General features: G+C 41.5%; 1 protein-coding gene across 7 annotated transcripts in view; it reads left to right on the forward strand.

The window, feature by feature from the left end:
• Nucleotides 1-20,525, forward strand: part of PLD1 (phospholipase D1) — a 173,219-nt gene that overhangs the window by 35,736 nt on the left and 116,958 nt on the right. Inside the window, exons 1-3 of one of the 7 annotated variants that reach the window (XM_032484386.1) lie at nt 6,893-7,516; nt 15,853-15,981; nt 16,375-16,507. The exons of 3 other annotated variants lie outside the window; for them this stretch is intronic. Coding sequence is in view for 1 of the 4 variants with exons in the window: in XM_014562080.2 (XP_014417566.2) it covers nt 16,281-16,507 (227 nt within the window). In the remaining 3 variants the exon portion in view is untranslated. Of the gene's footprint in view, nt 1-6,892; nt 7,517-15,852; nt 15,982-16,025; nt 16,508-20,525 lie in introns of those variants that run through there. 3 more of the 7 variants (XM_032484390.1, XM_006188093.3, XM_014562080.2) reach the window with 3 other exon arrangements.

A 20,525-nucleotide genomic window follows, 5' to 3' on the forward strand; every position in this document is an offset into this window, starting at 1 on the left:
AATTAGTTGTCTAATGCATTTGCTGCTGCCGATTGTTCTAGGTGTGAGAAATAAAAGCAGTGTTTTTAAACCATGGTAGTCTGAGAAGGCTTGTGGAGGATGGGGGTTTGGGCTGCCCCTTGAAATGCTGGGAAGGGCATCGAAGGTGGGGCAGTGGCATAAACCCAAAGGGGAGGAAGAACTAGGGGGTTGAAAAACAGAATAAATCAGTTTGGCTGGAGGGAGAGGTCTTGGGAGGAAGCAGTTTGAGAGCAACACAAAGAAAACAGAGTAGGAATGGAAGGAAGTGGCTTCAGGCTACAGGAACTGTCAGGGTGACAAGAAGCCCTTCCTTGCTTGGATTGGGCAAGTGAGGAAGGAAGTGCTTCTGGGTGGTTAGGAAAGGAGGTAACACATCACAGGCTTGCTGCTGCCAGCTTCAGTCCCTTCTCCCCCGTAGTGCAGGCGGCCGGGGCGTTACCCTGTGATACACGCAGAGTGGATGGACGTGCCAAGTCCATGTGGCCAGGCGTACGCGGACAGGCAGCTGCAGGAGGGCACTGCTCTTCAGTTCCTGGGGCCCAGAAACCAATGTTGAACTCTCTTTTTTATCCACAAGAATTCTCACGCTAGTTTTTAGGTGACTGTTACTAGAAAGCAAATGACAAATTTCACTATGGCTCCTTATTTTAAGAAAAAAGAAAAAAAAGTACAGAAACTTAGAAGTTGAAGGCCAACCAATAAACATACTAATTTACATTTTAACATGCATATTAGGAAATATTCATCTTGTTTTTCAAAAGAACATGTAGGAGAGCAGAACATGCCACCCCACAATATGCTATTTTGGCATATTGATTATTTTGAATTAAAGTTACTTAAAAAACGGTCAGTGTAAGTAGGACACCTGACCCTCCTTTGTCCCTCTGAAAGCAGGAAATAAATCTCCCAAGTGAAAGGGACCCTCCCTGTACCAGGAGGGAAGAAGGTATCCTTACTGCCAGAGAGAGGGAATTCAGGGCCGAGAAGACTGAATAAACAAAACTTGTTACTTGTTCACTAATTTGCGGTTACCCCAAGCCCCATACCCCTATGTTTTGTCAGTTCTTGACAAATTTATTGTTCTTTGTCTAAAAGATAAAAGCTGCCTGCTTTAGTTACTTCTTTGAATCTCATATTTTTATGGGCTCTCATATGTACAAAATTAAATTTGTTTTTCTTCGGTTACTCTGTCTTATGTCAATTTAATTATTAAACCAACCAAAGAACCTGGAAGGGAAGAAGAAGAATGTTTTCCTCCCTTACAAGCATATTATGTCAGTCACGTAAAGCCACATTTTCATTATCATGTAAAAGGAAACACACATTATATGAGAAGGGACCAATGTAATCTGTGAACTGATCGAATTATTTAAAAATAAAGCCAGTTTATCTAGCCAACCATGAGATAAAATTTATTATAATGAAATAATTTTGTGGCAATCTAAAAGGGTATCTGTGTGTGCCCCTTAAGTGTTTTGTATCAGCAAGTTAAAAAATGGTGTTACCTTTTAGAGGGTTAGAATAGATTTCAGAGTATTTTGTAGTAATTAAGAATATGACCCTATAAAAGTAAGAGAAGCAAAATAAAATAAAATAAGATAAAATGTAAATATGAGCCATGCAGATGTTGCAGAATTGGGAATAGATGTGAAGACAGTAAGGCAGGTTGTCGTTAACACAGCCCTGGCAACACGTGTCACAGATTAAATAATGAACGCCAGTTGGTGGGCACAGCCCGGAGAGAACAGGGAGCACATTGTTTCAGCCTGTCTATCTAATTTCAAACTAATTGCTTAAGTATAGGCTTCTGTTCTGGTTATAGCTGGAGGAAAATAAAACAGTTGAAATATTGTAAGTCTTGTAATTCACCCGGATCACCAATCAGAACATAAATAAAAGAGCTTTGAGCAAACCATCCAAACAGAGCAGCTAGCCTTGCCTGCAAACAGGAGCCTGAAGAGAAGCAGGCTCTGCCCTCGCCCTTCCATCCTCTCCAGTTGGGTTCTAGCTAGTATGGCATAAGGGACCGCTCCCTTCTGTGCTCAGGACTCCGGCTCTGTAGGGTGGGGCGGCAGGTGCCAAGCTCCCGGGACTGGCCCGGGGAGTGGTGGCTTCTAGGGCAGCGGCTTGGCTTAGGTTTTGGGCAGGTTGTCGTTGCCCGCCTTTTCCTACTCTGGGGCTTTGTGATGAGCTGAGGAGCTGATACCTGTGAAGGCACTTTGTTGACACAAATGAAGGGATTAGTACTTTTATTATTTTAGGGTGTGTTGGTGGAGGCAAGAACACAAATCAGAAGTCCTGGGTTTGAATCCTGATCATCCCACACCAGGCTTCCCTTTTTCTGCATTCCTTTTTTGTCTTCCTGTGTCGGCACCCACCCCCCCCTTAAATCATTTGTTCTTTGCTTTTGTGTGTGTGTGTGTGTGTGTCTGCATGGACTAATGAAACTCTTTTCAGAATAATGTTTAATACACTGATATAAATGTAAAATTAGAAGTTCTAGGTATTTTTGCAGCAAACATCTTTGCGGTAAGGCAGTTTCACTGCACAACTAATTGGCTGTAAGGCAATTTTGCTGTAAAAGATAAAATAACTGGTTGACAGTTTGGTTTCAACTATGTTATATCAACTTGATAGAAAATACAATGATAAGAAAACTTATTGAAGTGTGAAAAAGAGAATGTAAAGCCAGACTGCATACTATGCTAAAAGATGATAACATAGTCTGCAAATTCTTCAGTGAGCGTAGTCCATCCCTCTCACCCATCAGACCCCAAAGTTTACCAAGCTATGGCAAATATGAAAGAGGCAGCTAGTAATACACAACAGTCTTTGAGAGCATTAGTGATCAATTCTTTAGCTAATGTAGATATAGCAGCGTGTTCTGCAGGGCCATCTTTACCAAATGTATCACTCAATATTCAAACAGAATCAAGCTCCTCCTGTCTCCCCAAGGAGAGGTGGTTACATGGTTCTTGCTAAGTTTTATGAAAATGGTGAAAATTTTTTGCTATTTGATAGTGGAGAACTTGGTATAGACAGAATTTTGGTTTTTGGCACAGAATCTGGCTTGGAAGATGTGGTGAAATATAAGGACTGGTCCTGTCATTAAACATTTAAATGCAGCCCAGATATGTACTACTAGTCACGTCCCTTGTCTGTTCCTTTTACTCCCAGGGAAATTTGAAGGAGCTTACAGCAGATTTTTTTTTTAATATCATGAAGAACTTACATCCAATATTAGATCCTGAATCCTTAATAATTGACTTTGAGAAAGGAAGTATCATTGCTTTCACTAAGAAAATATTAAAAATTTTTGTTACTAATTTTTCTTGTTTCATTATGTCCTTTTTAATGTCTCTATTATTTTATTTTCGTTATTTCATCTTTAATGGCAGAATTGCCTTACAGCCAGTTAGTTGTGCGTTGAAATTGCTTGCAGCAGAGATTCTTACAACAAAAATACATGAAAATTAGAATGGGTAGGATTGCGAAGGAAACCAGTCAAGCTGATACACAGTTATCAACATACCAAAAAAGTAATATTATAGTATCCATCCTTTCTTGATGCGCTACATACCAAGAGCTAGTGGCAGGCGTAATAATTGCTATAATTTTGAAGTAGTAATGAGTGGAGACAATACTTTGAGATAGTTGCAATACTGTCATGTGATATGAAGGTATCTTTGATTTCTACTTGTGTCAAGAGAGGTATAGGTAATTGCCTATATTTGCAACAGAAAGAAATGCTAAATTTCAGTTAAAGATTAGTAAAACTTAAAACAAAACTTTTCCCTACCCATGTCCTGAATTCTCTCTGAGTTGCTCAGATACCCCTTGCTTTAAAACTTCCTCCTTTCCTCTTATGCTCTGTGCCCTGCTGCTGCCCACCAGCTGCAGTCATCCTTTAAGTGCGATGACACCTAGATGTGTACCTGCTGTCCATGCGGGGGACCGGAGCACCAGACCTATATCTCCTGCAGCCTGCTGTGCGTCCACCCTGGATGGCCCACAGGACCTTGCACTCAGCCTCCATCCCACACCCCCCTCCTCCCTCCAGCCTGCTCTTCCACGTGTGTTCACAGCTCTGTGGATACCACCCTCTGCAAGGCTCAGACCCCAAACCTAACTTGAGCAAGTGAGCAAGTAAGCACTGTTGCCTCCAGGATTACTGCCCCAGCCTCCTTGATAAAGTTTGTGAAAATGTGGACTTGTATCTTTTAGACTGGTCTGCCTTCCCCTTTACCTGGAATGTCTTCTACATTTCTTGCTTCTCTTTCTAATATGCACATCTGGCCACTTTCTGGTTTAAAATCTCTTGGTGATGCCTCTTTACCTCCATGATGTGTCATCTGAGGACTCCTGCCTCCCTCAGGGAGTTTTCTTCTGCTGGTCCCCCCAGCGTCACCAAGCTCCTTGTGGTCCCTCCAGTGACCCGCTCCCTGCTTCTCCCTTTGCCTTGGCAGGCTAAGTGAGTGCCCTCTGCCTGGGGAATCCCTTTCCTGCTGTACGGCCTGCAGGTCTCAGCTCTGTGACCACTTTGCTGGATAGCCTTTCCCTGCCTGCATCATCATGAGGACTGTCCACAGAGCCCATCTCGTCCAGCATCTCCCACTCTCTTGCATTTGACTAGGGTCTGGCAGGGATTCACAAGAGGTGTGCATGCAGGAGGGCAGAATTATCAAAGTATGTGGTTAGGAGCACTGATTTTAGGGCTGTGGACTGAAAAAAAAGGTACAACCTAAAAGCAGAGAATTTTGTTTTATTTGGTGGACTTGCTGAGACCATAAGCCCAGGGAGGCAGCCTCTCAAATAGATCTGAGAGACTGCTGCAAAGAGGTGAGGGAGGAGCCAGGATATATAGGAGTTTTTGCAACTAAAACCAGGGAGTCGGAATATCAAAAGATTACTGTTAATTAAAGAAAAACCAGACATCTCAAGTTAATGAATTTAGCACTTTTCTATGTATGGGAAGTTAAAAGAGTGAGGGCACTGAAATCATTCATTTGATATGCACCTTAACTACCTAGGGCCAGGATCCTGTCTTCCTCCATCCTGAATCCCCCAAGAGTGCACTGCCAGGGGTGGCTGCAGTGTCTGGAGGCTTGATGGCTGTAACATCCTTTGTTTAATGATACAGGGGTGACATTCTTCTCCCAATTAGGTTCTAATTCCAGCTCCATCACTAGCTGTTTGATCTTGGCAAGGTATTTACCCATTAGATGCCTCAGTTTTCTCATCTACAAAACTGGTATAATAATGGTGTGTGATTTGAATGAGTTAATACTTGTAAAGCACTTTAGAACCATACCTACCTTATAGTGAGAGCTTAAATATTAGCGATTATTATTAGTTTTCATTTCAGTAATGTGGCTTAGTCCCATTTAAAAGTGACATCCTGCTATACTTTGATTTTTGCTGGAGTTTCATTAAAGACTGTAGTGTAATTTGAAATCCAGTCTTTAACTGTTCTTCATCCCTATTGAAGTTGATCTGATATAGACATTGATTTTAGCAGAAATAATGCATATGAGACAAAAGGAAATCTTTTTTGAAAGATAGATAGGAAAGATCCTGGGGATACAGCCTTTTAACAGAATGATGGAGACGCTGTCCCACCTGCAGTTAGGTAGTTGAGTTGGGAATTTACCCATGGTTTTTCCATTTCAGGGATTATGTTGACCTCCCAGGAATTTTTCTTATAGCCCTTTGGGTAAAGGGGAGATCAGTGTTATTTATCAGAGGATTTCTCTGGGAATGCAAATCATACATGCTTGCAAATCAGATCCATATTAAAGAGATGGATTTGAATGTAATTACATTTTTTTGCATGAGTATTTTCATATCTTCTATAAATATTACACTCTGTGGGAGGAAAAAAAACTTTTCACGATCCTTACCACACATTGTATGAAACCTTAATGTGCGCTTATAATCAATTCTTTTCTTCCTTTTTGTTTTTCTTTCAACATCAAAGTAAAATTTGGCCTGAGGCTTAGCTGTTCCAGCTTTTACTTGGTTTTGCCACCAGGTGGAGCACTGGCTCCTTTATAAGGCATGGGCCACAGGGCTGGAGCTGGTTTTCTCACTGGGGTGGCTGTTTTGCCCACCTTATTTACAAAGTGACCCCTGGAGAAACAGTTGAGCCCTCACCCTGGGAGTGGGTGGAGAAGGATAGCAGGGCGAGTGTCAGATCTGAGGGACCCTTGAGGCTTTTCACGCCTGATCTTGTTGAGGTAATATGCTAATGGCTTATGTTTCATAGGTTTTGGGTAACTTGAATTTTACCAGAAATACATGTAAATCAACTTGGCAACAAGTGAATCAAGTTTTCCTTGGAATATTTGGTCCCATCTTTATGGCTCAGGAGAAACAGTAAAATTAGGTATCCTTGACCATTATGTTAAACATGTCTTATTTAAATAAAGTAGAAATTATGGAAGAAAGCCGTTAGAATTAAAACTGTTCTTGGAGTTGAAAACTAGGGGAGAATTCTGTATACTGTGAGCACATTATGTTAAAAAGCAGAGCATGGATTTTTATTCTTTCTCAAGCAATACACTGGAACATTATTGGCTGCTTTAAGATATAAATGCCCTAATGAAACTATTAATTATATTTTTGTAGGATGACAAATAAATAAAAATTTCTTCCTTTGAAACCATGAGTTATATTAAATTCCGGTTTAAACTATACAAAATTACAAAACTGAAAAGAAAACTTTTTTATTTTATAAACAACATATCTCTAGATGGTGAAACTGAATTATGAGTGACTTTTCAAGCTTATAGATATTAAGTCAGAATCAGAAGTTAGAAGGTTCTTTGATGAATTTTCCTCTTGAACTTAGATTAATTTTTTGGCTTTAGTGATAAATGAGGTTTTTACACTTATTTAATGATATTTTTTAAATCTAGAAGTAATGATAGTGTGTGCCTTTGAGTCTCAAACAATAGCTCCATGTGTCCCTCTTAGGCAATGTGAAATTGTAATGCTGTATGTTCCACCACCACCACCAACTTGGGCAACAATGTAAAACTCATTTCACAGCCCTAATGGAGGGGAAACTGTATTCCTCTTGTTTAAAATGAATGAGTCACTTTAACACAGCGTCTGAGGGGAGAGAAGCGAGTGAGGGTGTTACAGTTTTCTTGGGCAGCAAATACAAAAACGAAGCCTGAAGCCTTAGCTCTTTCTGTATGTGGGTTTTATTTCTCACAGCAGCCTAGTGTCTATTTAACATATGGGAGTGGTTTCAAGTTCATTCCTAAAGCTTAGAGGCTAAAGTGCTTTGTGGGCTTGGCTGTGACTTAAGTTGCCTATGGGGAGTCAGCCAAAACCGGGGCTTGGGAACCGACTGCTTTCCCCGCGTATGTAGCTTCTGTGGTAGTCAGTTTTTTCTCCTCTCGGCTATCAGCTGCTTTGGAGATTAGTTGCATAGTAAGGATTCTTTCTTTAAAGCAAGATGAAGCGACTACTCTCACAGGGGCACCAGGTTAGTAAATAACGTCTTGAACTTTCTGCTGCATATGTCAGATTGTTTTTTCTGTCCTCACGGGGCGATGATTTGACAGCATAGCATTTATGTTGTTGCCGTGTTCTTTTAGAAAATAAGGTGAGTTTGTTGATCCTACAGAGGTTTGGGGCTTATGGTTCTCCTAGTATGTGCATTGTTGGACAATATTAAGTGCAGGTGGAAGTCAAGAAATGGCATAAATGTATTGGATTTGCAGTCTGGAGTTCTGTACTTGTTTGTATTTTCAGTTCCTTTTTCAGAATTCCATTCTTTGTGTCTTCCCAGTCTACCTTCTAGGCATGCCTGTGATTTTATACACAGTTGATTTTGCTTTTTGGAACATTAGGCAGCAGCGCATTGCACCCAGCTCCAGTGTCATCCCTCACACACTTGTGCATGTTTGCTTGATGCGTGGTTTTCTCTGGGGCCTACTTCTTATAGTTACAAGGGACCAGAATACCGTTTTAATGTTCTCTTTGAAAAGTCTGGAATTTTTCTAGAAAGCCTCAGAAAATACCTGCATAACAGTTGATGTGGGCATGTGTACAAGTGGACCGAGCTGGACTGAACCCCTTCCTTAGCCGTCACTGTTTTTATTTGTAAGTGATTCCTCAGAATCCGAGATTGCTCTAACAGTAAATATGACTGTCAACATGGAGTGTTGTAAGACATAAAAGTATCGCTAATAGTATTAAAATGAAATTAAGTGAATAGAATGAAATATCAAGGGAGTGTCTTCCTTAATTTCATTAACTTAAACATCCAGAGAGTGATTTTACCTTTGTTCACTCGTCACCAAAGCAATCGGCATGAAATTGGTCTATAAAAGAGTGGTTCGACTTGATGGTATTTTCAAGTTTGCAACACTTTATGAAATAGACTTGCTTTTATGTTATTTTAAGTATGCTTTAGTTCAGGTTAAGCACTAGTGTTTTAAAATATGCTAGTATGCTGCTGTTATTGTCATTTTAATCTCCTCCTTTTTTTTTCCCCCACCCTGGGAAATACAGTGTTTCAGGAAGGGCCTGTTCTCTCATGTTCTCCTCTGTTTAAAAAATGTAAAATTGAGATGGAAAGGAGACAGAAATCGGTACTTAAAAAAAATCTTTGTGGTGACTTGCTGAACGCTACGGTTCCCAGTCCCAGCTGGGCTGAGGCTGAAGTTGTGAAGGTGCGGCTCCGTGCCATCTCAGGACTGGGAAACTGACGGCGCTTTATCCCCACCAAGACACGGGCGTGCAGCTAGCTGTGTTGCTGACCTTGCCTCTGCAGATATTTTCCTTAACAGCAAGTCCCACTCCCCCCAAAGCAGTGATTGCTACGACTTGCTTAATATTTGCTATTACCGCACATATATGCTATTATTATTAAATGCCATTACTTAAAAATTTAAAGGAAGACTTTTGTCAGTCTGATTGTAGCTGTTCGATGATTTTAAAGGACAGTGTTAAGGCATTTTACTCGTTGACGACTCATTTGTGCTTAGTTGCCACGGAGAAGAGTCTTAAAAAGCTCATGTGAGGCTGGTTTATGTCTGGTAGATCTCAGTTTCTGTGTTCCCAAGAGCTTTGCAGCCTTTTCTTCTACAGATGATAACAAAACAAAATACCGCTGATTAGAAACAGAAATGAACAATGTGGCAAAGGATAGAATAAGAGGGGAAACTCCCTAAAACCTAGATTTCATTACATCAAGTTTCCTTCAAACATGAAGAAAAAAGACGGTACAACAGCAAGTTCAAAATCTGTGATTTGGGATCTAAGCAAATCTTCCCCCTGACTCTAGGTTTGGCACGCACGTTGCAATTCTTGTTCTCATCTTGCCAGACTGGTTTAGTTTTGTTACAGCTCTGCCTTTTGGCTAAAATCAAGCAGAGACGGGCGGCCATTTTTCCCATTCCATATCATGTAATTTTAAGTTAAGCTTGAGCCAATTAATTTTTATCCAACATGCTTTCTTGTTAACATTCAAAGTCCTCTAGATGTCCCATAAATCTTGGATGGTTATGAACATAATTGATGTTCCAGAAGCATATGATCCTTATTTTCTATTAAAATGAATCTGAGTTTCAAAGTTGGAGACAAATCCTTAGGCAAACTGTTTCAACAGGAATTGGCTCACACCCAAAGCACTGGGAAGGTTGAAAGTCAGAAGAAAAGGACTCAGAGGAAAGAAATGAATACCTAGGAGTAACTGTGACGTAGGAGTGGGCTTTCTGACTGCTGAGTCTCTTGATACATTTTCTCCCGTAAGCCAGTTCCATCCACACCCTGGATCACTCTCCTTCTTGCCCACAGTCTTCATCTTTGAGGTGCATGTGTTGGGAGCTGCCGGCTCTTTATTTGCAGTTTCTGGCGTTGTCAGATCCATGGATGTCACCCCTTGCCTTTTTCATCTCTAAGCACCCCCTCCCTGGGTTCTTGTTCTTAGCTCTGCACGTGGAAAGTGCCAATGTGCATGGGTCTTGTGTTTACATATCAGAAAGTAGGGACAGAAAACCAAGGAGGTTGTGACACCACCTGCCCCAGAAATTCACTATCTTAGTAATGACGGTAAATGCTGGCTTCCCAGAGGGACTGCGAAGGCTGAGGACAGATTCCGCTCCCAGGGCTGAGCTGACTGTAGGCTTCCTCGGTCCCTCTTTTCTTCTGAAGAACCCAGTTTAAGTCTGGTGTGGCATTTCTGGGGGTGATGGTGTCAGCACTCGTAGCAGGAGTGGTAGAGGCGCTGGCAGTAGTAATAACAATACTGACGCTCAGAAAGCACAGTCCTGCTCTCAGTCTCTTGTTTAACCCTCACAACAACCCTAAGAGGTCAGCTGTCTTTATTTATCCCCATTTTACAGTTGATGGGACTGTCCCAGGAAGGCTGCATAACTTGTCCCAAGTCACAGCAGCTGGTCAGCAGTAATAGTAGGGTGCCTCGGAGGGAGGCCGTGGTGGGGAAAACATGGTATGAGAAGCTGATGTCCTCGGGAAATAGAATCCAGACTTTATTATGAATGGGAGGCAGCCATGTACATACTGACATCTGTGCTGCCCGTCCTGCTCAAAGATGCCTCTGTTGACCCACTGTCAACCAGCAAGCACGTCCTTTGTGTTCCTTTTCCACTGGGGGGGGGGGTGAGCTTGTGCTCTGCTTTCCCACTTGTTCTGCTGGTGACCAGTGGCAAGAACCAGTGACCAGTGGTGGGACGTAGAGCTTGCTCGTGGTGAGTAAATGAGACCAGTGGTGACCAGTCCACATGGAGGATAAGCCCATAGCTTTGAAAACTGTCTTTCAACTACGTAAGCTAACCTTGGAACTTTCGAGACTTTTTAAGGCTGAAGTAATAAAACCACTAAGGCTGGGAATTTGATCTCCTGATTGATTAGCTTTAATCTGGCCTGTACGGGAGTCCTCTTCATTCCTGCCCACTGTGATTTCCTGCTGATAATCAAAGCTTTGGTTATTTTATTCGTCCTGAAGACTTTCTGAAACTTAGTGGAAAGCCAAGAATATGAGACACGTATTTCCTTTAAAAACGTAAATGTGCATTTGAAAATGCTGGACAAATAACATACTCTAGATCTGGCCAAAACTCAACCATGTGACAGATACATTTGGAGTCTTTAAAAATGTATAAAAATACAGTCCATAGGTTAAGGAGTTAAATTTTAAAAAAGAAAGAAAGAAAAACAATCATACAGTAAGAATTCTGACTTTTGGATGGGGAGGCACTTTCTCTTCCTAAAACCAACAGAGAAAATTACAAAAGGAATAGGGCAAAAGATTGGAATTGTCCAGGTAGGGGTGTAAAAGTTTTAATTTCAAAAATACTCATTGAAGTATTATTTGTTATCATGAAAAGTTGGAAATAATCAAAACATACAGTAGTGGAAGAAAGTTGCATGATGGATCATTATGCAACTGTTACAGTTTTACCTGTGAAACGTTGTAATATGAGGAAATGGTGATGTTAGATCTTTAAGTGAAAACAATCTTTAAGTTCAGACTATTTGTGCCTCACATACTTGGCCATGTTTTAAACATGCCTGTCTCTGTGTGTGTTATGCTTGGGGAGACAGGCTAGGTGGTCACCTTAAGTTCACAGGGCTTTGGGATCGTTTTAAACCTGGGAGTTTCTGGCAGTTTTAATTTTCTTCTTATACTTTTCTGCATATTAATATTTAAAAATGGGGTTCCTTTATATTTAAACAAATAAAAACTATTCCTGGAGAGAGAAAAATGAAAACCAGATATAGCGAAATTGAATATTAAGTTAACATCACCCACCATCTATTTCAGTGGTAGCTCTCTAAGAATGGTTCTCCCTTCCTCAAATATTTTGTAAATTTAAGGTTTCCTTTAAGAAGATGGAGTGACAGGTTAGAGCTGATGCAAGATCAGCTTTTATAAAGGAGAGGGTAAGTTTTACTTTGGAGAACAATTATTTTGCGGCAGTTACGCATTATGTTAGGAAGCTGCCTTTTGATTTTTATGTACCAGGTTTAAAATTTTAGTCAGATATCATAGCTAATCAAATTATAAGACTGTCATTTATTTAATGAGGAATGTGGGAGGAGGCTCACTTGAATACTTGAAATCTCGGTCCAGGAAAGACACTTCCGTGAATTTCCAGTGTGTCCAGATGTCTTGATGACGCTTCCTTGGTCAAAGAGCAGTGGCTGATTGTTTAGAAGGGGACAAGTCAACGTACTGACACAACCCTTAGCAGATATAGTGTGATGGAATAGTGAAGGTGGGGGAGAACCTTAGAGTAGTTGACTTCGTTCTTCCGCCTCCTTTTCTAAGCGCAGAACGATTGAGTCCCCAGCGGCCACAAGGTTCCAGTCGACTTGATTGAAGTCTTTTCGGGCCTTTTGAGGTCCTCTGATTCCCCTATTGCTGCCATTTTTAAGATTTCATTCTGTTCACTTAAATTTTAGCAATGAGGAATGAAATTATACTTCCATTTTTCCTGGGTTGGTAAAAATCAGAAGCCAGTACCATTCGGCACTTACCTAACGACACTTGAGGAAGAAGCTGAAGCTTCCGAGGACAGCTTACCGACCTCACAGGAGTTGTCTGCCGTCTCGTCGTGGTTGTCTGAACATTTTGTTCTTGGGTGCTGGCTTACTTAATGCACATCTGGTTTTCATGTTTGTTCTGGAAGACTCAGGCCATGTGGAGTGACTAGAGATCACTTGATACTGAACCCGGGGAACGGTTTTGTAACAGCTTTATTGATATCGTATAATTTACCTATCACAAAGTTATCCCCTTCAAAGCGTACAATTCAGTGTCCTTTCGTGGATTTACAGAGTTCTGTAACCATCACCATAATCTAATTTTAGGACATTTTCTTCACCCCTGAAAGAAACCTTGTACCCAGTCTCCCTTCTCCCCTCTCTTCCTCACCCAGCCCTGGGCAACCTCTCTTCTGCTATCTGTAGATCTCTCTAGATTTGCCCATTTTGAACATTTCACATGAATGGAATCATACAATGAGTGAGAAAGCTGGAAATTTTGATTTGATGCTGAAAGACCACTTAGACGAGCGTGACCTGGTTACTCTGTGGACCCTTCTCAACAGTGTCCGGAAATGTGAGATTAAGACCAAATGAGCTCAGTGTTGTCACCTATTTCATAGCTTAAGCAGCTTATTTTTGTTTTCCAGAGTCCCCGCATTCCAGATTCAAATAAAAAATATTCAGTATTCAAATTTTAAAAATATGTGGGAGTACCTATCCATTAATATGAGATTGTTGTAGGCTATGTTGCAAAAATTTTTGTTTAGACCGCTAGTTAGTTGGGACCTTCAGTGAGTTACTTGACTTCTCCAAGACTCAATTTCCTTATCTATAAAATGGGGGTTATGATATAGAGTTTAACTTTTTGGGTTCTTGTATTAAATGAAATAATGTATATACAAGGCCTCCCACAGTGCCTGATGCATAATGAGTGTTAAGTGAATGTGACCTATTGTTGTCATGAGTGTCATTTATAATAAACTGTAGAAGGTTATTTTATTTTATTTTTCCTGGCTTCGTTTATATCCTACTAAGGATTTGAGTTGGCTTGCAGGAATATCTGTATACCCTTACACACACACTCACAGGAATAAAACACAACCAGGGATGATGAAGTGAATGGGAAGTTAGTATCAGAGGAAGTAGCAATGACAGCAGCAGTGAGAGCTAACATCTGTATAGCAGGTTTTCAATGGACATTCCCTTAGTGTCTTTCCTAGTGAGCTGAGGGAATATTGCCGGATCAGAAGTGGGCAGAAACAAGCAAATAAGAGCCCCAGGCTAGGGCCTAGGAGGGACCTTGGTGGTCTCTAGTTCACCTTCAAACCCCACACATGAGACATTGGCAGAGACGGCACCTCGGTGTGGTGCTGGAGCTCACAGTGTGATAGGGAGTCCCCATCTCACAGCATGTGTGGCCACTATTTACCATGTCTAAGCTGGGATTAGAACCCAAGTTGACTCCAAAACTATAAAATTATAAATTGTCTACTCCAGACAGCCAGTTTCTTTGTTACTAGTTCTCTCTTTTTTTTTTTTAGGATGTTCTTGTATGTATTAAACTGAAATGTACATTCTTGTAGGTACCTGCCCCCTTTCTAATTATCATAGTACCTTTTACCTGGAGAAGCAAATATCTAATCAGATAGTCCCCCAGATATCTAAAAACAATTATAACAGCACTGTCTCGCTCTCTTGCTCAGACAAGCAAGGATATTTTTATTCTTCAGGTTACACAGTCCCACACACTGTAGCTGTTCCTTTTTCTTTGACTATGCTTTCCTTTTGAATATGCTCAGTGAGCTCCTGTCTGGTCTTCAAGATTCCTTTCCAGCGTGCCTTCCCAGCAGTAACCTTCCCCATGCCCTAGGCTGAGCACTTCCTGCTGTGGGCTCCTACTGCCCTTCTCTTCATGCTCTGAGAATTAGCTGCTAAAAGCCTGTCTCCAGGCCTGGACTGTGAGCCCTGGACTGTGAGCTGTTGACCTTTGTGCTCCTCCACTCCATACCTGCACCTGACATGTGGTAGTTGCTCAACACCATGGAAGAGAGAATTTTGATCTTATGTCATGTGGATTCCTAACTACATCTGGGTTTACAGAGGTATCACTTATAAGAAATATCTTTAACAAAAAATGTGTAGGTAAACTTTGAGAGCTGAGAAGATGGCCAGAAAGCCATAGCCTGTGGCTTCTCTTGGGTCAAAAGTAGCATCATCGGGGGAGTAAGGCTGTGAGGTCCTTCAGTCGGTTACTGTGCCATTCGTTTTCACTTGGCAGAAGAATCCACTAGTTGCCTGATGTAAGCAAGGTACCTTTGCTCAGAGAGATTTAGATAAAAATGATTGTAACACTGACAATGTAGTTGAATCACAAAGTTCACAGTAAGCTTAGTACCCAGTGTTCAAATACATGTTGATAAGAAGATACAGTCCAAAGTTACACTTCTTTTTAATCTGAGATCTCAGCAGTTTCTCATAGGGTATGGATAGACGTTTTCCACTAAAGCATGGATAGAGGGTTAAAAAAAAAAAGTGTGTAACTGGGGCAAGAAGGGAGCTGGCCTACAGCTGAAGGAAAGAGTGTGGATCTCACCAAGGGTTTGCTGTAATTCAGAAAACTGGTCTGCATCTTAAATGGATTCGTTAGGGCCCAACTAGAACATTCTACATGGAGTAGGTCAGGGCCGGCGGTGTTATCTTAGAGTCCCAGTACGCACTGCTTCTTGCCCGCTGAGTTCGAATCTACCAGTCTTCTGCATCCAGACTGTGTCTTTGCCTCCCACGTGAGCTGCTACCATACCGGGCACCCAGTGAGTCCTCCTCCTCCCTTTACTTGTTGCCAGTTTTGTGCTAGCTTTTCCCTGGACTGCGGAGCCCATGCTGGTGGAGGCCTCGGGGCCACTTCTGCTCCAGGTGGTCCCCAGAGGCCTGGTCTGAGTTTGGAGGAGGGACAGTCAGGCATGGCATTCTAAATTTGAAGTGGACACAGGGTTCAGCCTCTGACACCAAGCAGGAGAGCGCTGACACGGCCCCATCCAGGTGCGCATGGAGCACATCCTGTTTTAGGAAGCTTTCCGCTCCCCAGGGCTCTGTCATAAAGGAGAACTGAGAGCTCCCAGTTCTCCTTTATGCCGATGTGACGTGGGCCTCTCCAGAATGTCCATCCCTGTGTTCTAGCTCCGACCCCTAGAACCACAGGGGAATCATCCACAGGTCTTGATATGTTTAAAATGCTTCTCATGTTTGTTCAGCCTAAAAACTCCAGATTGTTTTAACTATTCCTCATAATATCATGTTTTGCAGGCTTCTCCAACCCGGTCCCTATTCTCTGAGTATCCATGCTTTGCCTCTGTCGTTCCGTGGTCATCAGACTGAATACAGTCCCCCAGGTGTAGACTGACTAGCAGGCGGGGTGATCGGCTGCTTCTCTGGGTACTGCTCTTCAGATAATTGTAGCCTAAGAGTGCATTGGCTTTTTAAAAATAATGTTAACATGTGTCATTTTGGGGGGAGACCATTACTATTTTCAAGGTAATCTGCCAAATTACCGTATATATGTTATGTCATTTAATCCTCACAGCAATCCTGAGGCCAGCACTACTACTGTATTTCCTTGATTCTAAGACACTGTTAATGACAAGATACACCATCAATTAAATTTCAGCTTCTCAGGGAGAAACAGAGGAAGGAAAATGCCAGCCCATTAAATGCAAACATGAGATACAATAGTCATGCCAGTTTCAGAGAAGTTAAACTGTGTGTTGGGGGAAGGGAGACAGAAAGCACATCTTAGAATCAAGGAAATGGGGTATCTTCATTCTGTAGGTGAGGAGACCAAGCTTAAGGGAGCTGGGGGACTTGTGACAGGCTGTAGAAGGAAGAGCCGGATTCAGGCCCAAGTCTGCCGACTGCAGCTCCCACCGTTCTTGCTGCTCCCTGTAAGGCACACTGAAGTAAGGTAGGTTCATCCCAAATCCCCAGGGCTTTTGCACAAGACAGCTGCCAATGCAGGCCATTCCAGCCTGTACTTGTGAGTGTGTTTAAACCTAAATGCAGACGTCTGCATTTGTTCCTGGCAGTGACCTACTTTCTGGGTGTCCCTTTCTCCAAGTTTGTCGAGCATGGTTACCATATCAAAGGGTATAAGTCTCTTGTGACTGTACAAACATATTGCTAAATTATGTCTGGAAGTGGTGTCTTCATTAACAATGCCACCAGCATTGAGGCCGATTTAGCACAACTGTGGCTGGTTTTTAATACAGACCATTAGTAGCGTTGGGCATTGGGTCCATTGTGAGAAACTCCAGTATATTTGATTCTCTCCTGGGACTCCTCAGGCCCCCGAGTCCCCCATCATAGTCTGACTCAGGCCTGTGTGTTCCCCCTTCAGTGCTTGTTTGTGGTTAATATGTGCCTCCCTGTTTCTGTGGCCTCTGGCCTCAACTCTGAGTCAGAATCCTTGGGGGCCTCAACTGCCCTAAACTTTGCTCGGCTTCCTGCTTGCCCCTTACTTTGAGCATGCCCAAGTCTTCCTTTTCCTTTATTGTAAAACCCTGGGCTATTTGGTGAAAATCTTTGAATCCAGAGGACGATTCATGACTGTAATGTAGTAAATGGGTTGGAAATTAAAAGCAGTTCTTTTTTTATGATCCATTGTGGTGAAAGCAAACCCTTCTAGGAGATATCTGGATGATTAATTAGCAAGAAATCCATTCTCATTGTTCTACTTCTCCCTAGATGGAGGCAGGAAGGAAGTGGAAAGTGCCAGGAATATACAGTTGAGGGCTGTAAGGAGAAGAACCTGCCTAGTAGATTTCAAATGACCAAAAGGATAGAACTGAAGTGGAGAATGAATTTCCACCTACATGCAATGCATTGTTTTAGCTCTGAAAAGTATAGAATTGTGACTAGGAAATAAATGTGTTTTATTTTTTATTTTAAAAGTGGGAATAAAGAAAAAAGTCAGCTCTACACCTCATCTCCTACTAAGACAACTTTTAGTCATGTGCATGGCTTTTATGTGTGGGGTTATTGACTTTTTAGAACTCTTTTTAAACAGGTAAGAAATAGTGAGGGAAAGCTAACTCCTTCAGATGGTTCTTGAGATTCTGACTCCAAGGCCAACATAACTCACATCTCTTGTGAGAGGACGGTTACTGTCCTGTACTTCTTGGCTAAAAATATGGACGACTTTCTGTCTAAAAATGTAGGTGTGTCATTTAAAAAGGAAACCATAACACATTGAAATAGCTCCAATTTAAATCAAGTTTAAACTCAAATTTATGTTGACTCACGTGTGTATTGTGCTCAAAAAATGTGTCAGTATTCAAAAGGATAAAAAGCTCCCTTGTTAAGAGGTGACTCCTAGGCTGTGAACGAAGGTGGTAGTATCATACGAATCTTAAGTTTCATCAGTCCGCAGCACAGCTCAACTCTTTGCCTGATGAGCGATTTAGTATTTGCTAAAGACTTAATGTATTTTTATTTGCTGTATGATACATGGTTCTAAAGACACAGGTTTGGGGATTTTAGAAGGGTGTGGAACTGTAGACACACTCCCTGCAGATTCAGCTGTTACCTCTATCATCAATTCCCTGGGCTTTAAGGTTCTTTATAAATATTTGTGTGTTGTTATGTAGGTGAATTGCAGTCCTGACACAGCCGTAGCAAGCTGGCTTTGTTCTCACCGACTATAACATTTCTGTTGTGTGTTCCTTCTCAGACCTTCTTTCCTCCTGTCGTAAAGAGCGTCATTTTGGAGCTAGTCTAAACCAGTGCCTTTCCAACTGAGGTCCCTATGAATCACCTGGGTATCTCGTTAAAGTGCAGATTCTGTTTCTGGACTATGACCAAGAGTCTACATTTCCAAGTTTCAAGGTGATGCCTATCTATGTTCCAGGTCCCTGGACCACATTTTGAATAACAAGGATCCCAAGGTTTTTATTGCCAGTGCTCCCAGGAAGACAGGTGGTGGGAAAAAGCAAGCAATAAAACCAACGTTAAGTTGGAGGAGCCTCATATGTTCATTGAGGACTGATTATTTTGGCCGGTGCCCCGTTGTGCTCAGAGGGGCAGCAGGCTCAAGTTCACTTTGATTAAGAACCTTGGGCCATGCCGTCCTCTCTGCTACTCAGCAGTTGAGTCACATGGGCACATTACTAATCTCTCTAAACCTCAGTTTCTGAATTTGTGACGTGCAGATAATACGAAAACCTACTTTGTAGGGTTATCATAAGTATTACATGATATAATGCATATAAAGGACTTACTAAGTGCTTGGTAAATGTTAGCTATTAGTAGTAATAATTCAGAAAGCATTTATTGAACACCTACTGTGTGCTTGGCATGCAGGCATGTAAAAATTCAAAGGAAACTATAATTTCAAAAGAGATTGAATTGGTTTACCTGGGAGTCCTTGGAGTCGAGATTACATCTAAAATTTTGACTCCGAGACCAGTGCTCTTCCTGCCTAATTCTGTCCTTGGCTGTTTCTTCTGTTGGAAAGTCACAGTAAAGAAAACTTGGTTTCAGACGACTTTAATTAAGTGAAACCCATCTGCTGAGTCACTGTGGATTCAACATGTTCTAACTTAAAACCGAAAGTGAGTTACGTTTGGTTCCTTGGGTTTGAGCGAGGTAACTCCGAGGATAGAAATTGAAGGATAGGTTTCTGTTTTGCTTTGTATCGGCTGAACTGTTTTGCTTGGTCAGCTGAAACTGCATAAGATCAAAGGATAGGCATAGTTAATTTCCATTCCAGTGGATCATATTCTGAGCATACACCTGCCTTCTACTTTGGCATCTACCTTTTAAAGTGATTTAAAAAGAACTCTGTCTTTACATGAACTAACTTGCTTTTCAAATAGAGTCTAAGAAAAACTTGTACCCTGCCTCCTTTCCAACGAGTACCAGGCACAAACACATGTGTGCCTATGAGGAGCTGAGTGTTTCTACCTGTCATCTATCTTTTGTACCTTCTTTCGAACCCTGTCTTGAAAAGGAAATGATCACTGACTCAGAATTTGCCTTTTCTTCATCTGATTGTTTCTCTAGCCATTGAGATTTACATGCTTTTTCTGAGCCCGTAATAGTTCTTTTTGTGATATATACTTTCGTAATTTCTTAAAAAGATACTAGTTTGACAGAAACTCCCCAATGTGACTGTTGTGTTTGTGAAAACATAGTAACCTCAGTAAGCAGAGTCTTCCAATAGTGAAAAGTGGAATTAAAGCAATAGCCAGTGTGGGCGTTGACAGATTGCTTTCTGTAAGTGTTTTGACAATGCCTTTTCCCCTTGTCTTTTGGTTATAAGTAGCAGTTTGTCTATTTTCGTTACAAGAAATGTAAAAATGATTTTTGCTGCTGGTTATTCCTCTATAGGATCAAGGAAGATTACCTGCTACTCTCTGAGTATTGTTTATGTTGATTGATCTGTACAACTCTGCTTATTATTCGTATGTCTTGGCAGATTTTTTAATAAATAGCTTCATTGGGATATAATTCATAAACTGTAAATTTCACCCATTTAAAGTGTGCAATTCAAAAGTTTTTAGTATATTCAGAGTTGTCTGTCTTTGTAGATTTTTGCCAGTACATTTTTCTTTTCTCTTTCTACTGTGTATGCCCAACCCCTTCCATATTACCATTCCTCTAATGATATTGGTTACTGCTTATAGTTTGGGGGAAGATATAGGGACCCTGACAAGGAACTCTTAGAAACTGCCAACTTAAGGCACTTCCTGCTTACTTTGTGGCTTTTTGTTAACTTTGTATTAGTGCTGTTTTAGTGATGAGTTGATAATCTGTCAGCTATGCCCGCGCGTCATTAGGCCTGGCCTGTTTCTCATCACTCCTTCTGTCCTCCCTTCCTTCAGCCCTCACCCTCCACACACGTCCAGTTTAGCTTGTTTACCTTAAATATTGCATTGTTTCTCAAATGTGGTGGCAGAACTGAAGACTGATGGTTCCACGAAGGC

The sequence above is a fragment of the Camelus ferus genome, chromosome 1, assembly GCF_009834535.1.
Source record: "Camelus ferus isolate YT-003-E chromosome 1, BCGSAC_Cfer_1.0, whole genome shotgun sequence".
NCBI lineage: Eukaryota > Metazoa > Chordata > Mammalia > Artiodactyla > Camelidae > Camelus > Camelus ferus.